A 25,463-nucleotide genomic window follows, 5' to 3' on the forward strand; every position below is an offset into this window, starting at 1 on the left:
TACTGTTTCTTTAAAATGGTTTAAGTTGGTAGTTTAGTTAATGATAAAGATTGGGTTCTGACTTGGGTAAAGAAATACGGAGAAAGAATATTACAGATTTTGATTGAAACTGATAAGGTGATTCGTTATCAGAGAACATTATCAATTTGAAAGTAGTGATAATATGCTCTTTTTCGCTATTTTAATCATGATGGATGGTATTCCAACATAGTATGAATATTTTACTGTCTCCGATCATCTTAATTCTTTATTGGGCCGAGTTGTAAGTTAAGTAAGAAACGTTAACGTAACGAAAATAAACGTAACGAAAGTTAAACCGGCAGACAGTGGTGACTGAGTTTGTTGCGGCGCTTCTTCTCATCACTTGCCAAATGTTTGTCTCGAAGCGCTGGTAGGGCAAAAAAAGAATGAGACATGTATAGGCTCCTTAAGAGCATTTGACGATTTGCAAGTACTAATTTAATTAGTCCAAACAAATAAAGAAAATTTTGATTTTGATTTTGATTTTGAAGTTGGTGTACTTAAAACCGTAACTATAGCAATAACCGTACACCGTTTGTTTGGAGTTTGTACAGATTTTTGACGTTACTAAATTAAAGTAAGATGGTGTAACTCAGCCTTAAAGTTTGGAGCGGAATGTTAACTATAAGTTAGTTATTTCTAGTTTAATTAAGTATTTAAAGTCTAATGGGTTTAAGAATGTAGTCCCGGGTTTCGTGCCCGATAGTATCAGCACAAATAGTTGGTAACTACGAGTAGTAAATAGGACACTATTCATTTAGTGGACAGGTACCTTCCACCACGAGCATTTTGAGCATGAATCATAGCAACCTTGGTTGTGCGATATCGACGAAGGGGAGAGGAAATATTTCGCATACTTAACTCTGTTATCTCGAAATCTATTGATAAATGTTTGTGTATTTAGTTATGCGTTAAATGTTTGTATTCAAGTTTGTTTTTTTTTAATATTATTTTTAACTTTTTAATATTCTTATGCCCGTTTTCAGCCTCAATCCCTAATTTTTAAGTGACCCCTATGGTAACAAATAACAGGAATTTTGTTGTCACATAAAACGGGCATTATTGTCTAGGACGCAAGGGCCTGCCTTTATTTTGGCAAATAAAGTTTGCTTCACACGCCTCTAGCAAAATCCACACTGCAAAATGATTGGTGATCGCTTTTCTAAGTTCTATGTAGGTAATCGAAATCGATAGCGACTTAGCGATTGTTACATTACTTCACATTTTCTAGGCACATAATTTAAAGTGCAGTAGTGTAGAGAGGACACTTCTGTCCTCAATTTACGCCAGAATTAGTCATATCATTAAGCAGTGGACGTCCTGTGGCCGAAATGATGATGATGCGTCATATCAGACATAGGTACAGTCTATGGCCATGATGACAATCAAATAACAGTTGTAGAGTTCGATAACTCCGTTATTTACCAACCTTTTTACTGTTAAAAACCCCACGATAGCAGAAGTCAAACTTTAACCCCAAAGATAAAGATATAGGGAGGAAACATCAAAGCGTTGCAGTTGCAGCTCAAGCGCTTGCGCACTTCGATTCGTTGAGGTTTTGCAACGCGGAATCAACGCATCGGGGGCAACGCAGGACCGGTACCCACCCACCAACGAGGGGGGAAATGGGTCGGCCGACACAGCCGCATTCCGTCGGTTGACATTTCTTAGGAAAACTGAACCGATACGAACGCAGATCGTCACACCCGGTTTTTGAACTCTTCAATTATGAAGTCTGGATGATTTGTGGCGTTAATGGACTGCTGACGCATGTCGCACGTGAATTTAGACTAGGTACTGATATAAATGCGACAGATATTATGAACATTTCAAGCTTATACCAATGCGACTTTTAAAATACCTACTCGTAGTTTCTTGAATGTCCCTCACTCCCTCCATTTTTTATTTGATTTTCTCTAAAGTTACTTATTTTACAGCTATTTAGCATTAGTGTCACCTGCCCACATTTTTATTTATTGCTCTGCAGTCTGCACACATAGGAGACTAACGCAGCCTCTCTAAAAGCACAGATAATATAAAACTAATCTAAAAAGGACTCTACATCTATCAATAGCACGTCGCCGCTCTAACAATAAGTTCTAAAGTTTGGCATCCACTACAAAAATGGCTTTTGTTGGCGGTAAAGCTCCTGCCTACACTAGAGTTTCAACGCAACGGTGGCAGTTTAGTGGGAATCCTGAGAATCCCGTATTTTTATTCAAATTATGCCCGTTTTCACCATCAATCCCTAATTTTTGAGTGACCCCTATGGTAACACATAACATGAATTTTGTTTTCATAGGGGCCACTTAAAAATTAGGGATTGATGGCCAAAACGGGCAATAGTTCGTTACAATAACTGTATCAAAAACCATTTGACATAAATTAATTAATTAGCACGAATATCAATTTGTAATATTGTACTCAATGTTTTGATTTTAGTTGGATAGATTAGAATGTAGAGTCGTTAAGAATTTTGTGGTACTCCTCACGTGTATAATTGTCCTAAAATGATGAAGGACTTGAATTTCAAAAATAAAAGTTGTCAAATCCACGCTCAAAGGACTCCAAACATTATCTTGTAGTGGATCATAATCACAACTCTAGCCAAACCGGTCCAGCCGTCACTATGACTGAGTTTACCTTTGCCTTTAAAGTTACTTAATTGGCGTTCGTTAAGACTAAAAAAGCTCCGGAAATTGCTATGTAATGTGTCGATACGGGTTTGTTGAGCTTCTAGTCCAGACAGCTAATTTTGAATATAACTAACGGCTTTTTGTGGTTTAGATTTAGATATACCTATCCATAGGCTAGAAAAAGGCCCTTACTATGTAAAGAAGATAAAACATTAGTGGGTTAGTTATATAGAGAAAGTTACAAGTGGAGACATGACGGGTGGTTTAGAATTGAGAATAAAAGTAAAAAGTAAAAGTAAAAAAGTATTTATTACTAAAAGATGTCACATTGTACAATTTATTCTGGCGGTCTCTGCACTAAGCAGGAAAGCTTGTATTGAATAGGTATAACGAATGTTACAATGATCATGTAGAAACTAAGTATGCGCTATGTATGGTTATGTACCATCTTACACCCCCTAAACTTTAGGGGCTAAAGTCAAGTCATGAAAAAGGTTGAGAAACACTGCATTACCCATCTCTACAATCATCTCAATCAGGAGTAATTTCTTGGGTATATTGAAGGAATAAAGAGACAGTATAAGGATATGCAATATTTTTTAACCTGATTATATAGGCTTATTGGTAGCGGCTTGCGTCCAGCGCTTCCCTGCTACCTTTACGATGTCGTCACCTTGTAGCCTGTAGGTGGACGTCCCACGCTGCGTTTTCCGGATCGATCAACATGGAAAGCATTGGGGGAGGCCTATGTTCAGCAGTGGACGTCCTATGGCTGAAATGATGATGATGATGATGATAGGCATTAATACATACTATCTGGAGGTTGCATTTCTAATTAGGCAGCAGGCCATTACGGATTGCTTCTATCTGATTGCATAATAGTGCACCGGGCGTCATTGACTTGTATGCACATTGCACTACTAACACCTACTTCGGAGGGCATAAAATGACAAAGATTAATGAAAAAATGTAATGAGTCATTACAAGTAGACTGAGAGGTTGCCAAACCATCGCCATGGTTTTGCAATACGGTCCTGAGTGCGTAATAACTTAATAACTTTACGACTTTTCCTTGAAGCCTTTGGTGGCAGTTTTTGTACGATTTTGCAATAAACCAAGATCATACCCTAAATAACACTTGCTTTTAGGTATTTAGGACCAGCCCATGTTTTACCTGCCTGTTTCTACGAATTTTACTATTCTGCAGGCAGTTATGCTACAAAAGTTATTACAAGTTACCTTTTTTCCGTCGGGATTTAAAAATAAGTTCCCATCGCATGGTACAACTGAAACTACCACAACCATGGTGACAGACTACAAGTATCGACATAATCTCAAAAAGAAGCATAATGGTTCTATACTACACATCCAGTCACGCTATACCAGTCCATCTGTTTCGGTTGTGCAGGGAAGCAGGGACAGAATTCGCGACCTCTAACGAAGGCTGAGTTCGTTCTCTCTCATAAAGCGCCAAATCGTTTGTCAGATATTAATAAAAATAATACCACAGGTGCTTTTATATCGCAGTCAGCACATCGCATCAGTGAGTCAACGATTGTGTTAGCTTATTAAACCATAACGCCATAAATGGATGCTTTTACAAGTCAAGGACAATCATTTGAAATGCAGCACAAGAATTTGGCGTAGTGACTCAACGCGGGAAGGTAGGCTAGGGTTGCCAGTCGTCCGGGAAATACGGGATTATCCTGGAATATGGTGCATTATTCTGTGTTCAGTAATTTTACTTGTATGACTCGGAATTTAGCGATTAAGTACATTACTAGATTTTTCTCAAATAGGTACACAGATATAATAAATAAACCCACGTGTTGACTGTGGATCATTTTTTGGCTGTGCTAGAGGCTATCAGAATAAAATGCCAAAAGGGTCTGTATTTTTGTCCCGGAATTTCCTCGACCTAGTCTGACAACCCTAAGGTGGACGCACCTAACGTCACTCGGCGCCTGCGCAGGGTCGCTACTGGTTGAATTTTCGCTAATAATTTATGTATTAAAAATGAGAGAGTAAGAACATAACAGCCAGAATAGTGTAGTGACGAATTTGGCCAGGAGATCGCCACTGACAAAAGTAATGAGATAATAGAGTTACACATTAAACAACATTAGGTAAAATTAACATTATATTCGAGTTGCTCCTTATTTGATATATGGTTGATAGGAAAGATAGTTGCAGATTTAGTTGCAAATACTGACTGACGATTGCCAATTTCCTATCAAATATTACAAGAATAAAACGTCAATTCCGAAGCCATTAGTTCTCAACCCTCAAAACCTGTTCCTGGCCAGCCCGTGAGTCACGCAGTAATGACTTCGCGGAATTTGGTCGAGCAGACCGTTGCTAAAGACACGGCTCTACCAAGCCGCGGGGCTTGAGGGCTCGAAAGAGAAGCTTTTCTGAAGCCCGATCTAGATGAGAAAAATCTAGATCGGGCTTCAGAAAAGGATTGGAGAGATGAGAATCTAGATCAGCACCAAACTATATTTTAAACGGGCCCTGACGCATTCATTAAGATGACTGAGGTTTTATTTACTTACCCCAAAAACTTAACCTCAGTTTTGTCTCCTGTCATCCGCTTTGCACTGGAGGGAAGTCGAACCTTAATTTCGAACTTCTCCTAATGTTCTTCTTCTGATTAATTTCGTTGCGGGTCCAATAACAGTTTAACTTTCCCTCGGGACAAACTTGACCTTCACTGGTTGGGTTTTTTATGGCGATCAAGCTGTAGATCCTGGCTAGAGATGCCGTGGTGGGAAAGAGAGGTAAGAATAGTCCCGTTACCCCCAAAAACAATGCATTTTACCGATTGAATGACTGTAGGTCAATGCCTGTAACTATCACAGTAGACGCTATTCTATATTACAACAACTGAGATTAATTCTTCATGCTATACGTATAGATTGAGTATCGCTTATCTATCTACAAAAGAAGGCCAAATTAGGATAATGTTTGTTGAAACTGGCCACAAAGAAAACTTTTTTTTTAATGACCTGAACAAGCCATAACTTTCCATTAGCCATTCCTAATTCTATTGGCTTAAAAGCTTATCATTTTGTTTTAATTTGTGTTATTCATACACATTTTTACGAGTAAAAACAAGTCATACTCTATAGTAAAGCATTCACCATTTGCAGTGAAAACATAACAAACAAAGCGATTAATTTCTCGGTAAAAAGGCACTTTCACGGAATGAATATTTAATCAGCATCCTTTTTAAAAGCTGTGTATTTTGCCATATTTTGTACTTAAAACTTTCAATTTAAAATGATATTTACTTAAAGACTTTAAGGTTGAGTTAAGATAGAAACGTCGGTAAAAGTAGCTCTAAATCAAGGGCATGAGCGATATGAAAGTTTGTTACTCCCACATAGTCTAGCTTGCTTCTAGATTTCAGTCTGTGTCGAACTTAGAGCGCTTAGTACCACTTGATACTGTAGCAATAAAAACAGCTGAGTTTAGAAAATATTGAATGAAATATAGCTTAAGTATTTCCACAGTAAAAAAAAATATATGAAAACGCTTTTCAGAGAACAGATCTTTTACTCTTAATGTTAATTCTGAAATGCGTTAATGCTTGCTTATCAGGATTTAACTTTTTTGTAAAAAAGTCAGAGGTCAGAGTCTACAATCAGGGGGATAGCTAATGTTTTACCGCATATGAGCTGGACGAAATTTGTCAGTTTATGTTCAGTGGGTTCCGTTAAAACGTTTTTGTAGCTACTCCGTATGGATTTTTATGTCTGAGATAAATGATTTAAAATAAGAATAAAGTCGGATATCCGTTGTCCAGTACAAGCTTTGCTTAGTTTAGGACTAGAGGCGCAGAGTAAAATGTCCCAGGATTTTTAATTTTTATTATGTGTAGTCGACTGTACACACTCGTATAATATCGAAGGTAGTATTTACAGTGCGCTAGTAGATCTTGATACTACTAGATCAGGTAAAAGTTGCAGGTAAGCTGCGCCCGCGCACCGGTTGGCCATGCATCCAGCCTTTTACTTTTGGTGTCGCAACCGGCGGGGTCACAGTGTGAAAGAACCACGCGTTCACCTGACCCGCACAGATGTTTTGTAATTTAAACTGTTTTTGAGTCGAATGCATAATCTTGGCTGGTGGTCTTATTGGACCTTAAAGAAGAAGTATTTATCAAAACAGTGAGAATTAAAATTTTAAAAGTACAATCTTGATCTATATATCATTTTTTTCCTTTCCTTTTCCTTAATCTACAGCGAGTAGGTAGTTCGTGATGATAGCGATAACAAAAACAAAGTTGCCGCGACTATTACTAATAGTATTATGTGGTATAACGACGTCTGTAATTACAAAAAGCCATCTTTTCGCAACAAAATTTTAATTTCTGTTATGTAAGCAATTCTTATAAGAAAGGCAAAAGGTTAGAGAATGCCAAATTATTATGACATCACCCTGTTATTCCACTCCTCCACTTAGTTTTAGCAAAAATATGTTACGATGCTTAGTTACAGTTACCAGCAAGCTACCCAACCACCAGCACTTTATTTATCTATACAAACTCTGTCTGTCTGTCTTGCTTTCACGCCTAAACCACTGAAGCTATTTTGATTAAATTTGGCATAGAGTTTTATCCCGGTTTTATTCTGTGACCGATATTTTTTCTGTGACAGACAAAATTCCACGCGGGCCAAGCCGCGGGCGGAAAGCTAGTTTATTATAAAGATGGACACAGTGTTTTAGATCTGCATACAGAATTTACGGCCTATTCCTCTTTGATCACCTGGCTAGGTGATCTTATTCATGGGTGATCAAAGGACACCAAAGTGTCGTCTAGAGTCCACTTTGATCAACACGACACAATCACCACACCTGAATTTGATCCCCCAGGTGATCAAAGTGGAATAGACCGAATTTACCCATAGGATGTGTTTCCTACACTTAAATTTTCCCGAATAATCAGTTACAATCTCACAATATCTTATTGATGTCCCCGATAGCAATGAAGGGTCGTGGGTAAGATGGAAGATAGCTCTATAAGGCATAGATACGTTAGGTTCATCAGATTTGCCCTTGTCTAGGAAAGGGGCTAGATTTTGATGTTTATCTGGCTGGATATAGCGCCCAGTGGCATCGCGTTAGCTTACTACTGCAGCACGTAATGGATTCCTTCTTTTTTTTTGTTTTTTTTTTATTCCTTCTTTATTGTGCTGGCTTCGATCTGCCTCCGGCTTGACCCTCGCGGACGTGCAATTGACTTTTTAAAAAGTTATTATTTGAAGGTAGAGTTAAGAGTTGACGGCATGCGTCCAGAGCCCATGATTGTGTCCAGATTATCCAGACGCTCGTCCGAATGAATTTGCTGGTTTCTTTACTGGTTTGATAAAATGATTTGGGATTTTGGACAATCTAAGACCCGAATATCTGGCTAGTAGACACTGTTGCCCAGACTTTCCGATGTACGGTTTTGAAGTGGTTACAGTATTTCTAGCTATCTGTGTGCTTATTGTGTCAATTAGAATTGGTGAAGTATTATTAGTATACAATTCCAAGATACGAATAATTAAAGCTGCATTGTGCAATAAGGAACATAGAAACGTTTGCATAATATGCGCTTTTCGACGTAAAATCAACCTGATTCGGTTGTCCATCGCACAACCATTACGAAAGGTTACAACAACTACAAGTGTATTTTAATTTAAAAGGTCATGTAACCAGCGAACCGGAATATAATAACGATTTGAATATTGGTTATTGTAATTGGACACCCAAAAAAATGTAATCGATATTTTTGACAACCCTGAGAGCTTTTTTGTGGATATGACAAACAGGATGAAGGAGAGTATGAATAAGTAGCATGTCTATCGATTATTATACAAGATATCTTTGTTTCCTATGTTTTGTTTGATGGATTTGTGAAAGCTTTTATAAGCCGTAATATAAGAAAAAATAATGGTGTCAGTGTCAAGAGAGACTGCAGGAAAACGAGTTTATTAGGGGTAATTGTGAGTACCTAGGTAGGTACCACCCTATACAACATATTTCGCTTTTGCCAACAATACCAATTCGCATAAAGTGTATTGAAGAATGTTCACTAATTTTGTTTTTTAGCTTTCTGTATTCTCTGTTAAAAATAAAAAATACACGTGAAAGAATTATTTCGATACGTCAATTAGTTTCCAAGATATTGAATTTTAAAAGTGCGGGCGGCGGCCGGCCATCCATTTTATGCGCGTGACGTCATATTACAACGACTGGCTCATATTTGTATGGGTGGAATCTTGCAAACTGAATTAAGACCCACTTCCAGGCAACCGATTAAGCTGAAATTTCGCAAACACATGTGATTTGGATGACCATGCAATATTATGATGACATGGAGCTGATCTGATGATGGAGCTGGAAGGTGGCCATAGGAACTCTATAATAAAACGACTTAAATGCATCGNAAAATATGTTCAAGTTTCACGTAGGTAAATAATGTTGATTGATGTTTCTGGGCGGGCCGCGCCCTTCTGCTGAACTGGCATCCGCAGAATACCAGTGGTCGTGACGTGCTCTCTGCCGTCACGGCTTATACTGAGCAGATGCCATTTTGGTGCGTGTACTCTGTTTTTAGTGTTTAAGTTGTTATTTATTTGTAACGCTTTTAATACTCGCATCAAATAAATACTTTCTTTCTTTCTTTCTTTCTAATTTTTAACCATAATATGTGTAACATCTAGTGAAAGGCATTTTTGGCTGTAATGTATAATTTATATTTCAGTCTAACCTACCTAACTAATCTTTATAAAACAATAAACACGTTAAATTATTTGTGTCCTAAATGCCAACAAAGGGGCACTAAATTGTAATTCTCTTATGTCTTTTTCATTTATGAATTTTAATTCTTCTTCTAAATGCATGTCTTTGCCTGGTTAGGTTTAACCATAACACATCATAGTTGACCGCCACATAACTTTCGTTTCTATGTGACGCAACCATGGCGGAGGCAATTTTATGTTCGATACGAGTACCTCTAGCACGAAAATCTTTCGTCTTCGTAGACTTCTGTACCTCTGGCACGAAAAATTTTCGACTTCGAATCGTTCACGGATTCGACAAAATTCGATACCCGTCGAATTCAGCAATAACGTGACGATGTAGATTGTCAAAATAAGTTTCGTGCTACCATTTCTAATACCAAGTTCACTTTACATCACGTTCACAGGGGCGCTGTTTTCATACTGAACCTTTTGATGGCAATTCGAATACGCAAACGATTCGAAGTCGAAAGTTTTTCGTGCTAGAGGTACAGAAGTCTACGAAGGCAGAATGTATAGTTAAACAAACCAATTAACTTATAAGTACCTATGTGTGAATAAGTAGGTTATAGATAAAAATAAAGTTGTAAGTAGAACTAAAGTATTTCATTACGTGTGCAAAAATTTTAAGATAACCTACATTAATGGCCACAGAAAGAGTCGCTTAGTCAGCGCTGAGAGTGCCGCGTAGTGTAATTAATTAATTTCGAGGTTTGCGATTCTTTGTGTGGCCATTAAAGCAAATTAAATTTTAGGTAAGTTAAGGACTGATATAGTGAAACCAAAATTTTAGTTAAAAACTCTACGAAAAGAGAAATCTCGATTAATCTGGACCAGCCATAATGCCCAAAACAAGATCAATATAAAATGTAGTAAATATGTCTGGATAACATAGTTCCAAATAAATATTGCTCAACAATTAATATATAAATAACATTATGGCCAAAATATGGCATACTTTTCAACATAATTTGGTAAAATTGACAGTAAGAATAACTACGCATATAAGACAATGGCAATAAAGGTAAGTAGTATAAAATAACTAGTTACTAATATGGACAGACTAATAAATTGAAGTATGTAGTTCCATCATTTATCTTAAAATAACAAATATGTATCACTTATGCTAATATCAAACATAATATAGATAGGTATATAACATATCAATTACTAATGAATAATAATTATAAAAACATTTTATTTCAAATTCTGTCACTCAACTACATTAAAACTACGATGGAATATTCATGTTTAAGCCAGATTAATGGTAAATTAACTCAATCAAAAACCCTGATGATTAAATGTTTAATAGACCACAATGTTAAAAATTTTAGGACAGACCAAAAATAGTCAATATAAGCAATTTCTTACAATCATCAAATATTTCCCAATCAAATAGGAATATAAGTGAGAAGATAGTTTATGAAGCAGCTATAGCAGATAATTGGCTCCAGTTGCTTGAATATTCAATTCCGAATACCAATTTTGATCACAGTAAATATCATTACGTTTCTCAAGTCTTCAAATCAGATTTCAATGCTTTTTATGTTTCGGATTATATTCTTAGTTTAAGCCTAGGCGCAGACCACCGATTTTTAATCGGCCAATAGTTGGGCCCGATTCTAATTTGTATGAAGATTCAATCGGTGCGTGCGCACTTCCATACATGCCCATACTGATTAACTGCCTAAACTATCGACCGATAAAAAATCGGTAGTCTGCGCCTAGGCTAAATCATCAGATGAATTAACCGAACATAGCACCGCAATTTGAGCATCTCCTATTCTTGAGAGCGAGGCAGCAAAGTATGCCTAGTGGGAAGAACAGAATAGCACAGAGTATACCTAGGCACGTGAAGTCGTCTTCTAGGATTCCGACGCGGCAGGCAGGGCAGGCGCCGACGGCGATGATGGGCGGTTGAATGATGATGGTGCTGGTTGCTCCGTAGTTGGGCACGAAGGCTGGGCCTGGGGGTGGCGGTGGCGCGGTCCCGTATGGGGTGTAGCCGGGGGGTGGGGGAGGGTATGGACCTCCTGGAGGCACGCCAGGCTGTGGTGAGGGACCTGGAATGTTATGAGATGACAATCACTACAAAGTATAAAACAAAGTCGCTTCGCTGTGTATGTATGCTTAAATCTTTAAAGCTACGATTTTGATGCGGTTTTTTTAATAGATAGCGTGATTCAAGAAGGAAGGTTTATAAGTACATATAATAGGTACATCAAAATTGTACCTGTGCGAAGCAGGGGCCGGTCGCTATCGCTAGTTAATAATTATAATGCTAATTGAAAATATAACATTTGAAACTTTTCCGTTCCATTTCCATTCTAATTGGAAATTTTGAAATTGGCTATTTAGCTGTTATTGCAATAAGGTAGCAATTTATTATAATAACAATGTCTTGTGCTGCAAGAAGAATGTTTGGATAAATATTTTATTCTAATTGTTAACCCAAACTCACTAATTGGAATACTCATTCATCTCAACCCTATCCATAGTATTCTTTTTTAGAATGTTTGTATTTATCTTTATTTATTACTAAACATGTGGTGTATGTTAATTTATTTTGGATCTCTGTTTAGTTATTTAATATTGTTTTAATTTTATGACAGTGATCTGTTTGTGTACCTATTTTAAATAAATAAATAAAAACTGGGAAAAAACCCTGGATCTATACAACTTCGAAAGTCCAAATTCAAACAACACAATAATAATGTAAAGCTTATAACTACAACACTAATAATACTTTACTTTTAAATGTTACATACACATTTTAAATATGCATGTAACAGCCATTATGTAGTTTATCTCCACTACGAATAAACTGATAATTGCCAATTAAGTTCACGATGATTTTATAATGAATGTGTGTAATGTAAAAGCAAATTAGTATTATTCTTTACACTTCACAATGTTGGAATAGTGTTTTGAAATACATTTTTAATATTAAATCACAAAGTACAAGGAATTTGAAAGCTAGTATCAAACAGAAGGCAATGACCTGCACTAACATTGAAGAACATGAGAACAACTCATGATAACAATTTTGTGAAGCAAGCTAATAATAGCAAAATTTTGATTTGTGTATGTTTGGTCAACTTATAAACCAATAGTTGTAGACTGAAGATAGCCTAATTAGTTTATTTAATTAGTAGTTTGGACCCTTCTGTTCATAGAGTACATTTTAGACCGCAAGTTTCTTTTCGTGACTTTATTTAGAAACTCGTCTCGGTGGCCTAATAATTGGGTGACATTTTATCATCTACAGTACGTATAGAACGAGAAAAATATGAAAGCGTTATAGCAGCACCCATGATTGCTTATCGACATGATTCATTTTGAAGCCTCAGTAGGTATCGTATCGAGTATCGCCTATGTCGCAACATATTTTTACCTGGTGGAACGGTCGCTGAATAAGGTGGAGGTTGCTCAGTCACAGTTGGTTTTTCCATTTTATCGTAATTGCGTAGTTTGTAGTCACTGCCCGCAAATTGATTACAAAGAAAACAGCAACTTCTTCAACCAACAAACAAAAAAATGCATTTGTATCAGCTGCACAGATTTAGTGATCAGCTGTCAACTGTCACCGACAATGACAGCTGTCAGATCAACTATTTTTTACATAAGTCTTTGGCTCTGGGTTCTTGAAATCAAGAAATGTGTAATCTACAATGAAAAAAAAAGTATCGCACACTTATAAAAATTAGAAAGGGAGCAAAAGAACCGAACAGCAAAAGAATCACTTGTTCCTATGGAACTTCGCACCATATTGCTTGGTATTCGTGATCGTCAAAATGGAGGGACCAAGTCTTCATTTATAGTATGGTGGATATGATAATCATGCCCCTACGCAAGTTTCACAACAAAGACAAACATGTTTTTTTTTCAGATGCAATTTATCGTTAGTTCCAGTTGGTTCATCCAGTTGATCCAGTACACAGCCCATTAGGTAACGACAATAGCCGGTGACGGTGTTAAATAGTGTCGGACTGTTTCGAGGGTCGAGTTCCCCATAGAGCAAAGTAATACATAGAGAGTTCCCCGTGGCGTCCTAAGCCCCGTCGTCCACAGATGATGATGATGATGATGATGATTCATTCGACCGATTTCGGCCATGGCCATGGCGAATACTTCTACTCCTATCTTGGCACTGGACTATTGTGGTGTCCTATTACAAGCTTCAATCTGTAAGGCCCAGAACAGACGGTGAAACGCAACTGCAACGAATCTGCAACTGCTAGTTACCTTTGAGTTTCATCAAAGTTTCTGCCATAGCGGCTGTTGAGAGACCACACATGACGCGACCAGTTTGAAAGTTTCAGTTGCGTTTCACCGGGCCTTATAGAAACCTTGATGTGAAGGAAAACGGGGTAAAGAGCACAAACTATTAATGAAATAACACAAACACAACTTTTGAACTTCGATATATTCATTGTATTTCACAAAACAATAATAACTATTAACGTCAGTAACTCTAAACTACTTGAACGCTATGATATTTACAACTTCATTTGTTCATGTATTGTGCTTATAACATTACGTCGTTTCAGTTTATGTGTTACCATAATTTTCCACTATTTATTGGAAATTGTGTAAAAAAATATAAAGTCAAAATATACAACTTTTATTTTAACTTAACAAAATCATAAAAAAACTAACTAACTCAATTCATATTTACACACAAAAGTAAAGAGTCCATTTCACTAAATATAACTCAAAAATTAATTAATTAATAAAGGTAATCATCAACTCCTTCGATCTTTATGATACCTACACGATTTCAGTATAAAGTCACTGTTCTATTCTCACTTTTGTTTATAAATAGAAACAATTTAATCATTATCACAATAGTGCTACATTATATTACGCAATAGGCTTGTATCCACAGTGAATAAATCTGCTGTATAAGATTGTATAACTATTAAGATAGTCATGTAATTAATGAAAAACGAAACTACATAAAATAATAATNGCAATAAAAATAAAATAAAAAAAAAAAACAGAGTAAATCAAAATTAAAATTTTAAGAAAAGCAAATAAACTGGAAAACTTCTTTCTGTGTTATTAGTTATTGACTCATATTAGCCCAATCATCAGCATCAAAATTACTTATGGTATTAGAACTTAGAAATGTTATGATAAACATGTATTAAGGCTAACCTAATCCAATAATAATTAATTATATTTTTTTTTTCCAGAAATCAGCCCACATGTTCACTTATGGCCACTCTGCTCGTCTATGGTTCCCTTGTGTGGACAGTTATGCTGAACCCTGCACATGGAAGCTAGAATTTACCGTTGACGAAAGCTTAACTGCTGTATCATGCGGGGAGTTAATCGATGTGGTTTACACCCCTGATCATAGAAGGAAGACGTTCCACTATGTTGTTAATACTCCAGCGTGCGCGCCGAATATCGCTTTAGCCATTGGGTATGTAATAATACCGTTTTGTACGGTCATCGTCAAATAGTTTCTGAAACCCAAAGTGGCCAAAAAGTCGACAACACAACCTTATTCCAGTACTGTTACAAAGAAGTGTACTTTTTGGCTACTTAGGGTGGCACAGGCCGCTACCAACCGGGCAACATGGAAAGCATTGGGGGAGGCCTATGTTCAGCAGTCTGTGGACGTCCTATGGCTGAGATTATGATGATGATGATGAGGGTGTCACAAACTATTTAATGCTGACTGCACTATTTTCCAAAAATCAAAACATTAAAATTAATAATCACAAATTTCTTTGCAGGCCATTTGAAACTTATGTAGATCCACACATGAATGAAGTGACACACTACTGCCTACCTCATTTGATGCAGATCTTGAAGAATACTGTCCGATATCTGCATGAGGCCTTCGAATTCTATGAAGAGACTTTGAGCACCAGATATCCATATCCCTGCTACAAGCAAGTCTTTGTTGATGAGGTAATAATCACTTGGCTTTTTTATTAAATTTCAAGTCTCCTTACCTTAATGTAAATTTTAAAGTCTGGTCGCCGAGCACGTAATTATATTGCTGTCGCGACTGTGCGATAGCCAGCCGCAGTGAGTGTGCGAGCGCGACAGCAATATAATTACACGCGAGCGATAAGGATGGGTTGCTTGGGGTCATTGGACGAATTTCTATTTGTTCGGCGACCGAACTTTATTAGAATTTTTGGTAATGCATATTCTATTACCATTATCTGCCTTCATTTCAGACCGAAGATGACGTCACAGCATACACAACTATGTCAATCCTAAGCACCCACTTGCTTCATTCGATTGCCATCATTGATCAGACGTATCAAAGCCGAAAAGCCATGGCCCAGGCGGTGGCAGAGCAGTTCTTTGGCTGTTTCATTACTATGCAGAACTGGTCTGATCTCTGGTTGGCCAAAGGTATACCAGATTACATGTGTGGACTGTACTCGAAGAAGTGTTTCGGAAATAACGAATATAGGTATTGGATTCATCAAGAGTTGCAAGAGGTAAATATTCCAACAATCAAATTGGTTTAATAAAACTTTTTTAAAAAGAATCTGTATTTTTTCGCAACATAGTTTATTGCGCCATCTTTCCTTCAGCAAAAAATACTCATTTCTTAAAAAACTGTAACGCCATCTACATTTGTGTATCCGAACTAGGTGCTCACGCAGTAGAAGCATGATGCTTTCTTTGCTAGCAATATCTAACTTTTTTATCCAACTTGAACAAAAGGAGGAGGTACTGAATAGGCTTGTATCCACAGTGAATAAATCTGCTGTATAAGATTGTATAACTATTAAGATAGTCATGTAATTAATGAAAAACGAAACTACATAAAATAATAATNCCACAGTGGCCTCTCGAAGGGAACGCACATCCACATTAATGGTTAATTAGTTCTTCTACGTTAGATTTTATGGACACTTGTATACAGAAAACATTGTGTTGTCAGTCACCATGATAGGTACATAAAGTCTCAAGGGACAAAAAAAAAACAGAAACTACTACTAATTTTACCTACAAAATAGAAATCCCGCTCCCGCTACCGCTTATTAATGGCAATTAAACAAAATAGATTGACTCGTGTCCTTTTCTTTGTTTTTTTTTTCATGTTTCTGATTGTGCATTTAACTACTTACCTTCGTCAACATGATCGGTGCCACAGTATTGATTGTCAGGTTTTCAATTAGCTGTTCGGCTTTCACTAAGTTGATTTTGGTGAATTTAGTGGCCACACCAGCATTGTTTATAAGCAGATTTAACCCAGAATTTCCCACGCCTTGGGCTACCCGTGAAGATAACTCGCCAAAGCCTTGGACGTTTGTTACATCTAAAAAAATATAACTTTTGAGGAATGAGGGGCGATTTAATTACATAGGATTTATGTGAAAACTGGAGAAAACAATTTATTTTAAAACTTGATTACATAAATGGATTTGCCTCAGGTGGGAAATTGAACCCACGACCTTTCGCTTGTCGGGCGACTGTGACTTATAAACTTCTAATCATTGCCACTGAGCTATAGAGACATTTTAATAACTTTCTTTACATTGATATGTATGTTACTTATAAAAAATAATGATTACAAAAAATAGTAAGTAAATACCTAGCTGTAATATTTCAAGATGTTTTGCTTCTTGAGCTAACTTTTCAAGTTCCTGTAAAAAAAGGAAACAGTTAAATGAGATAGACAGTTGAGTAACTTTTTATTATTAATTAATTATTTGTTTCATAAATTAATAATGCTAATTTACATAAATTGATAAGGTATAATTATAAGAATTCTGATAGAAACATCTAGTCGTAATACGATGAAGTCATGATGAATTAAAAATTGAAACGTCATGCCATGAGTTTCAAGGTTTCCGCCGTGACGTCATGTCAGTCTGTGTCGGTCGGCTAGCTGTCAAAGCAATCGTCTACCGATCTCTTTCCCACACACTCGATGAATTCCTTTCCTCTTTCCTACAAAAAGCTGAAGCACTCGTTAACGTGCTAGTGTTGAATAAAGACGCGAAACACTAAGTTCTGTGTGGTGACAAATTATTGTGATATAGTGTATAATACATAAATTACTTTAAAACCAGGAACCATGGCACCTATAGGTAAGTGAGATATGCATACCTCGGACGGCTTTCGGCATGTCGCGAATATTTTGTCGGCCTTGTTCTGTTTCACAAGATATCTGACCATTCCAAGTCCCAGGCCTCGGTTAGCGCCCGTAATTAGCACAGATTTCATGGTGATTGCACAAGTAGTAGGCTTGTATCCACAGTGAATAAATCTGCTGTATAAGATTGTATAACTATTAAGATAGTCATGTAATTAATGAAAAACGAAACTACATAAAATAATAATTATAGATTATTCATATTTTTAGTAAATAAATTCGGAAAAAATAGCCCCTAAGTCACGTGACAGCAAACACCAATCAGAGAGAATTACGTCACGCCGTGCGAAACGTCAGTCAAATTGTCATTGCCTTTTTTCTATTTTTTTTAATATAGTTTTTTACGGCTCTGGGTACAAGCCCTTTTAAGCCAGATTGTCATTGCCAACGTTTGAGTGTTGCTAGAATGTTACTTTTGTAAGGTTAGTAGTAGTTTCGCAGGAAATTCGTTCGCACGAATGTGCGTAACGTCCCCTTTCAATAAAAATATTTTTTTAGTAGGCGTTTCGCCCGGATGTATTAAAAGTATTAAAATCGCGTGCGAATCGACTCTTTCGAGAACTTAATCTCATACTACTAGTTCTCGAAAGAGTCGATTCGCACGCGATTTTAATACCACCGGGCGAAACGTCTACTAAAAAAATATTTTTAATGAAAGAAGACGTTACGCACATTCGTGCGAACTAATTTCGTGCGAAACTACTACTAACCCCTTTTGTAACCTTTTAGGTGATTTTTCGAAATTTGTAGATATTTTTCCTTTATTAGGGTCAACAAACAATTTTACGTCATGTCTGAAGTTTTGGCAAACAATGTTAGATAAAGGTACTGTACAGTACAACTAAGTGATGTAAAACATACACCGTTACAATAGTTTCCCATATAAATAAGTTGAGAGAGTACATTTTAAAAATTGTAATTACTAATAAGTACTTAATATAACAAAAAATCACAGACATATAAGGGTCATTCCATAAAAATCTGTATATTTTCGACGTCATTTTGTCCGTAACTTTTTTAAGATGCTTTTGAATACTTTATTAGTGTAAATTATAGTTTATTAATGTTATGTCTAATAGGGCCAGTCACTTTATGCTTTATTTTAGGAGAAATTATAATTTTAAATTTTTTCATACTACATTACTCCTATATGACTACTAATAAAGTATAAAACTTATAACCTTAACATTTATAGATAAGTTAATATACATAATGTAGTTGTTTTGTTATTATCACCATATAAAAAACATCATTCCCTAACTAGTAATTTAGTCCCAAGTGCCGTTTAAAGCTAGGGCCTGACGCTCTAGGGACTGACGATTTGGAGTAAAACTTAACACAAATGCAGATTAACTTTATATTATAAGATGCTTAATACGATGCGCCGAAAATAGCCAAAAAAACCACACGTAAATACTATTAAATTATATACAATTTCTTATTGTAATCAATAAAGCTACTCAACTAGGGACTGACGAAGTGACTGGATTAACACATGTTTCCGCAACAACTGGCACGTTTGCACTGATTCAAAAAACGGCTACCGCAAAGCCAGTATGGTCTGAGGATAACTTCGTATCGTACTTTAAACTCAACTAAATGTCATTCAATCTAAATACATATTAAAGCGCAAAATTATAAAATCAGTGCGTGGCGAGGGAATGACGCTAAAAGCTGTAGACTCTTTTTCAACTAAAGAAAATCAAATTATTGTTTATTGAAACCGCAAAATATTAATAGAATTTGGTGTAATATACATTTAAATAGATTATTCGTTAATTAAAACAAAGGATAAAGTTGATGTTTTTATAAATGTGGATCCCAAAACACAAACTTTTGGAGTACGGACATGCCTAGGGAATGACGTTTTGGGTCATTCAAAAGGAATTTAAGACGTTTTAAAAATAGTTTCAAAAAATATTAATGGGTGATGAATAAAGCACATTGCGAGCTGTTATTTAACAATTTTGGAATAAAATATTAACAAATATTTCATGTGAAATGTGGCGCGGACTAAGAGTTGACATATTTTTGTGGAATGACCCATAAAGAGAAAAAATAATCAAGAAATGCGGGCAAATGCTCAAATACTCATCGATTTTTCTGTATGTCAATAGAACTAGGTGAACTAGAATGATCCTATTCTATCAATTTTTAACGCCTTTCCAGTAAAAAATAGGAAAGGTTATTTTTTATACAAAAAGGTTATTTTTTTATATTTCTAGTAATTTCTGACATGACCCGACTGGCAACACTTTTCTTCATGTGAAGTCTTGTTTGTTTGTTGGTCTTATATTTTATTGTAATTAGTACGTTAATAACACAAATTTAAGCTTTCCCCAGTCTTATTTTATAAACAACCATGGAACCTGGATATGTCAAAGCAAACAGCAATAATTTGCCCAGAATTGACGCAGTTATGCTTGGCCGTTTTTTTGCTACAAACAGTGATTTTTGCTCATCGGAATTCCGCAATGTGAAAACCAGCATGTAAGTAAACGCCACCAGTGCATAATAACATTATAAGTTTAGAAGGTTTATTTATCAATAATTCAGTTTTGTTTATAAATTATAATACATTTGGTCAACCTGCTGTTTTGACCTAATAATATTTTGAGGTTATTCTTATATAAAGTAAAAAAGATATTAAGCCTTGTAGTACATAAACAGAGGTGTAATGGGTAAATTAAATTTCAGGTCCTCAAGAGCTTCCTATGGAGACGACGCCGTAAGCTACGTGCAAATTAAGCGTGATGGTAAATTTTGTACACTTAAGTGCAAAATATGTCCTGAACATAAAGTTCATGCCAAATTATATAGATGCACGCTTATTCTTAATGAAGAAGATGAAGTCATTCAGTCCATTCAATGTGAAGATTGTTTAGCTTCACAGGGTGGATGTAAACACGCTATTGCTTTCCTGATGTGGGTTCATCGTAGAAGTGAGGAGCCATCATGTACATCGGTTGACTGTTATTGGAAGAAGTCTAAATTGTCAAGAGTTGGTAGCAGCTTAAAATACTTGACTGCTAAAGAGTTATCTAATGGTAACCCTGCACTACCTGGAAATTCAGCTGTATTAAATAAGTTTTTAGATGAAGCAAGGAAAAGAAAAATAGAAGACTGTGAAATTTTTAAATACCAACCCACATACTGCCCAAGAGAAACACAGGCTGCTTCAATGCATCAATTGATATTTAAATTTAAAGAAAAAAATGTTGAAGATTTTTTGAAAAAAATTCAAATAACCAATAGTTTAATCACAAAAGTAGAGGAAGAAACAAGAGGTCAATCCAATAGTCCTCTTTGGTTTGAATTGCGTTATGGTAGAGTAACTGCTTCTAGAGCATATGAAATAAGTCGATGCAAAACCACTGATGGCACATTGATTTCTCTAATACTAGGAGGTAAAATTCCAGATACTCCATCTATGAAACGTGGACGTGTCCTTGAAGATGAGGTTAGAAAAGTGGTGGAGTGTAAAATTGGCCAAAAAATTAGAAGGTGCGGCCTTCTATTAAGCTCTGAATACCCTGTGCTTGCAGGCTCTCCAGACGGAATTTTCGAAGGTGGAATAATAGAAATTAAATGTCCATTAAATGAAAAAACATATAAGAATTATGTGAAAAATGGAAGTGCTACAGAAAAATATAATGCCCAAATGCAGATTCAAATGTTCTTATCCCAAAAGAAAAACTGTTTCTATTGTGTAGCTGACCCAAACTTCAGTAGCAATAAAAAAGTTGAAATAATAAATGTCTCATTTGATTTTGAATATGTAGACAATTTAATAAAAAATAATTTATTGCACTTTTGGAAAACCAATATTTTTCCTTTATTATATTCAAGTGTTGAATAAATATGGGTGCACATTTTGAATAAAAAACATTTTAAAAGTTTACATTTGTTTTATTTTACCAAAGAATCTTGTAGATTAATTAAAGCACATGCAATGACTATAATATCATCAAGTATTTTTACAAACTTCAGATGTACACAAGCATGTGGTTTAAGCATATAAAATTCACGTAAACGCCGAATGACTCTTTCAACATGAATTCGCAAACTGGCTATTTGTTTGGTTAACTTTGCCTCACTTTTAGTCATTTTCACTCCAGTTTCTACACTTGGAGGTCTGACTAGTGTAATATTTGACTTTTTAAGATACTGCTCCACATGCTTGAATCCCCTGTCGGCCATTATAACCATACCACTTTTCAATGTCTTAATAAAGTCGCATGATTCGACAATACATGTATCAGATGTTCTGCCCCCAAACCCTGGAGAAATATAGTTAACTAAGCCATTTGGCGTACAGGATATTAAATATTTAATGGTGTTGGCTTTTTTATAATCAGACCATGTCATAGCTTGATTTACTGCCTTTGATGGCTTCTGCACCTCTATTTCGAGGCAGTCTATTATGCAACTCACATTATTATACTTGTGTCTAAATGCCATAGGTAAGTTCTTTTTGATCATATCTTTGTCTAGTTCCACAACAAAAGGACGCAGAAATTTGGCTATAAGTGGTATGTTTTTTATAAATATTTTGCTTAAGTTTGCTGGAGATATTCCATAATCATCTGTCATCTGCTTAAATTTAATATCCAATCTAATTTTATTTAAACAAATCAATAAATGATGTTTGGGAATATTCATTTCATCTTTTAATAAGTCAATCAAAAAATAACAACTGCTTGGAACACCTAGATACAACCGTGGATTTTTTTCAATTTTTTTAATAGTGTTTGTCAATATTTTCTCTGCTTCTAGTTTTTTATCTTCTGCAATAAATTCACTGCAGTCGGAAGATGATTTAACTTGTAAAGAATTTCCTGTTTGTGAGGGACTGGAAGCGGCTGAAGGTGGTATATAAATATCACTGTCCGATTGTTCTTCCTCAATTAATATATTTCTTTTCACTTTGGTTAGATTGGATACAAAACACATTTTTTTGATGACTTCAACTTTAAATGGTGATGTGGAACTAGATATTGTCGTTGGTTTCAAGGGTGATGATGCCTGGTTTTTTGATATTATCTTACATTGGATGGCTTTACTCCTAAATTTATGGGTTATAAATGCTTGAATAGATTTATCTTCTTTTTTTGTATATACGATTTCTGCTTGAATAGATTTATCCATTTTCTGTGCACTTAACGTTTCTGGAACATCAATCGTTTGGAAATCTGCAATATAAATACCATATATAAATACAAGTCATTTGTTTCAATATCTACTGTAATATTGTTCTACATAATAGTTTATTGTTAGTATTAATGTTATTCTTATAAATACCTGAACTTGTGTGAGGAATAGCATTGTATGAAGAACTTGGTGTACAACTTTCCTCTTGTTCTTTCAGAGACTCCGCTATTATGGTCATTCTTTGTTTTTTTAATACATATGATTGTTCAGTGCTGCTGTATGTTCGCTTCCGTCTATCTTCTTGACATGCGAATTTACTTGGAATGCAGCCAGGTTTCATGCGGACTTGTGATACCTTCCCCATGATATGATACTCGGTATAATTAAGCATATCGTTTGGTAGCTGGAAAAATAAAAACCATGATATTACTGTCATGAATAATTCCTAACCTCATTTTGTTGTTATCATTATTCTTAAACAAAGTTCAACAATTTCATTAAATGTAGGTACATAGATATCAGATTATGTTGTGTGAAATATCTAACTTACATTGAAATGATCTTCACAAAAATACATCCTTGATTTTGTTGATAAACAATGGGCATTATATTTTCTTGCGAGTGTCAGCCACTTTTTACGCATCTGCTGATTGTTTGGTACGTATATAAATAACTTGTTTGGCGTTTTTATACTTGTGCTTGTACATTGGGGCACTATACAGTACTTGTAATACGATGGATCCATTAGTAATTAAAATAACTTTAAGATTTCCGTACTATAGTCCATTTAGCGTATTGATTATGACAGTTCTGTTTAGTGAGGCGCTTCTTTTAAACCTAATCGATATTTTTTAGAATCGAGAATATTTTCTTAAGAAATTTAATCGATTTTTTATTTGTTTGATTTTTAATTTTATCTACGAAAAATCAAAATTACATCTTCGAATTTTAATTATCTGGATATGGAATAAACGTTGTTACACAATAAATCACAAAAAAATAAATATTATGCATTTTATTCTATTAGAACAACAAATAACAATAACAAACAACTCGTGGAGAAATCTCATAAAACATAACCGGCCATACAAGGCAAACGCACACGTACTGACTAATATTTGACCTGCCTGAGAGATTAATTGTGATTCGATGGTGAGATGACCACCATATCGATTATTGATTGGACGCGATTGTTCATGTCCATCCCTATGTGAGCAAAAGTTCCGATTAACGCATTAAGCATTTCATGTAATATTTTTTCACAAATTTTAATAAATAATAAACTAATAAGTATTTGAAATTCTTGTTTAGGTTAATTGAGAAAGATTATTAATGTTATTTTGGAAGGATGAAAGCACAAAAACGTGATTGATTTTTACACCTCAATATTTTTATTCTTAAGAAGTTGGATTCATGAAACGAAATGTTTCAACTGTCTAAATCACCATCTTAAGCTGAATGAACTACCTATAAAACAGCTGTGTTTTGCAAGGAGTGACGTCACTCAAGACGCCATGACGGTCGTGAGCGTTTTTGAGGGCTTTATGTCAAATATTATTTAAAATGCAAAATAATCCTTGAAGATGAGCTTTTTTTTTCAAAATAAGAGCGCATTTGTATTAAATAGGCATCAAGGTATATTATTAACTAATTATTGAAATTTAGGCGAAAAGCCTATTGTCCGCAGCACCAGCAGCAGGCGCTGCCTCGTCAGATGGTGTAGTGGTATAGTGATAAAAATCGCGGTTATAAAGTTATCAGTGATCCGTAGTGCCAGTGATTGTGAAACTAGCCTATAAGCAAATACCCTATGTATAATGTAGGTATATCATATAAAATTGTAAGTTAACAGTTAAAAATGGTAATAAATAAATATGTATTTGAATAAATCAGATAGTAAAATCAAACAAAATTAATTTTATATAAATTTATTATTTTCTATACATAAATATGTAACGTAACAAACAAATTTGGTAATCTAATTCTGTATGTATTCAATTAAAAAATCATTAGCTAAATATTTACATACAACTGTGTTATGAATATTTTTAGATTCTAAGGAACAAGGTTATGTAATTAAAAATTATGTAATTAACAATCAACATAACATTCGCTAGTATAATTTTTAACAAAAAGTTTATAAATGTTTTGCCTATATCAGAACTATGTTACAAAAAATTCAACCGTGCTTGTACAATGTAATAGTAAAGTGTAACAGAAATGCGTCATCAGTCTCAAGTTACAGCTCCAGCTGAACTGATAAGCACTTCCAAGTAATGTTGACTTAGTCAGTAAACTATAAATGTATCGTATGCTCTATGTATTGAAATCATTGTAAATGTTTAAACTTAAAAAAAAATGTAATTTTTTTTTTAAAAAAGGGGGGTATACTGTAGGGGTTCACACTCATGAATAAACAGTCGCATTTAGATCGCACTCGGAAACGGTTGTTTCATTCCGCCTCCTCACACTGGCTAGACACACACACACGCCCGCTCCTATAGACGTAACAGCCCAATCTAAGAAGGATTTTCACACCAATAGGCGTTTTTCTCCACGAACATATCATACAAATACCGAGAAAAATTGTCCTTTGTGTAAAACCAATCATATTTTACTCCAATGCAAGTCTTTTCATGACATGTCGCCGGAAGACAAAATGAGGTCGATTGCACAACTGCATATTTGTCGCAATTGCCTGTACTCACACAACGAAAATAAATGCAA

At 35.3% G+C, this 25,463-nt stretch overlaps 5 protein-coding genes across 6 annotated transcripts; 2 read left to right on the plus strand and 3 right to left on the minus strand.

Moving 5' to 3' along the window:
- Positions 1 to 9,824: 9,824 nt before the first annotated feature.
- LOC114364784 (brain protein I3) lies at positions 9,825 to 13,039 on the minus strand. The gene is made up of 2 exons (XM_028321087.1): positions 12,843 to 13,039; positions 9,825 to 11,511 (listed from the first exon to the last, which is right to left on the minus strand). Exons 1-2 carry the CDS (start codon positions 12,898 to 12,900, stop codon positions 11,195 to 11,197), a joined length of 375 nt encoding a protein of 124 aa, XP_028176888.1. The 5' UTR covers positions 12,901 to 13,039; the 3' UTR covers positions 9,825 to 11,194.
- A 1,611-nt stretch (positions 13,040 to 14,650) lies between these two features.
- Positions 14,651 to 15,963, plus strand: LOC114364800 (transcription initiation factor TFIID subunit 2-like). The gene is made up of 3 exons (XM_028321104.1): positions 14,651 to 14,879; positions 15,196 to 15,373; positions 15,649 to 15,963. Exons 1-3 carry the CDS (start codon positions 14,659 to 14,661, stop codon positions 15,946 to 15,948), a joined length of 699 nt encoding a protein of 232 aa, XP_028176905.1. The 5' UTR covers positions 14,651 to 14,658; the 3' UTR covers positions 15,949 to 15,963.
- A 466-nt stretch (positions 15,964 to 16,429) lies between these two features.
- Positions 16,430 to 17,671, minus strand: LOC114364801 (benzil reductase ((S)-benzoin forming)-like). The gene is made up of 3 exons (XM_028321105.1): positions 17,540 to 17,671; positions 17,022 to 17,073; positions 16,430 to 16,745 (listed from the first exon to the last, which is right to left on the minus strand). Exons 1-3 carry the CDS (start codon positions 17,654 to 17,656, stop codon positions 16,543 to 16,545), a joined length of 372 nt encoding a protein of 123 aa, XP_028176906.1. The 5' UTR covers positions 17,657 to 17,671; the 3' UTR covers positions 16,430 to 16,542.
- A 1,925-nt stretch (positions 17,672 to 19,596) lies between these two features.
- Positions 19,597 to 21,484, plus strand: LOC114364791 (uncharacterized). The gene is made up of 2 exons (XM_028321093.1): positions 19,597 to 20,075; positions 20,283 to 21,484. The coding sequence occupies exons 1-2, from the start codon at positions 19,948 to 19,950 to the stop codon at positions 21,442 to 21,444; spliced, it is 1,290 nt and encodes a 429-aa protein (XP_028176894.1). The 5' UTR covers positions 19,597 to 19,947; the 3' UTR covers positions 21,445 to 21,484.
- Positions 21,477 to 24,350, minus strand: LOC114364789 (uncharacterized). 2 transcript variants are annotated; one of them, XM_028321092.1, is made up of 4 exons: positions 24,208 to 24,350; positions 23,287 to 23,514; positions 22,887 to 23,139; positions 21,477 to 22,777 (listed from the first exon to the last, which is right to left on the minus strand). In XM_028321092.1, exons 2-4 carry the CDS (start codon positions 23,479 to 23,481, stop codon positions 21,495 to 21,497), a joined length of 1,731 nt encoding a protein of 576 aa, XP_028176893.1. In that variant the 5' UTR covers positions 23,482 to 23,514; positions 24,208 to 24,350; the 3' UTR covers positions 21,477 to 21,494. The 2 variants fall into 2 exon arrangements, with proteins under 2 accessions (XP_028176893.1, XP_028176892.1); XM_028321091.1 differs by lacking the exon at positions 24,208 to 24,350 and having other exon boundaries at positions 23,287 to 23,620.
- Between the last annotated feature and the right edge of the window lie 1,113 nt (positions 24,351 to 25,463).

The sequence above is a fragment of the Ostrinia furnacalis genome, unplaced genomic scaffold (genome assembly GCF_004193835.3).
Source record: "Ostrinia furnacalis isolate ACB-3 unplaced genomic scaffold, ASM419383v2 OfSCF7469, whole genome shotgun sequence".
Lineage (NCBI taxonomy): Eukaryota > Metazoa > Arthropoda > Insecta > Lepidoptera > Crambidae > Ostrinia > Ostrinia furnacalis.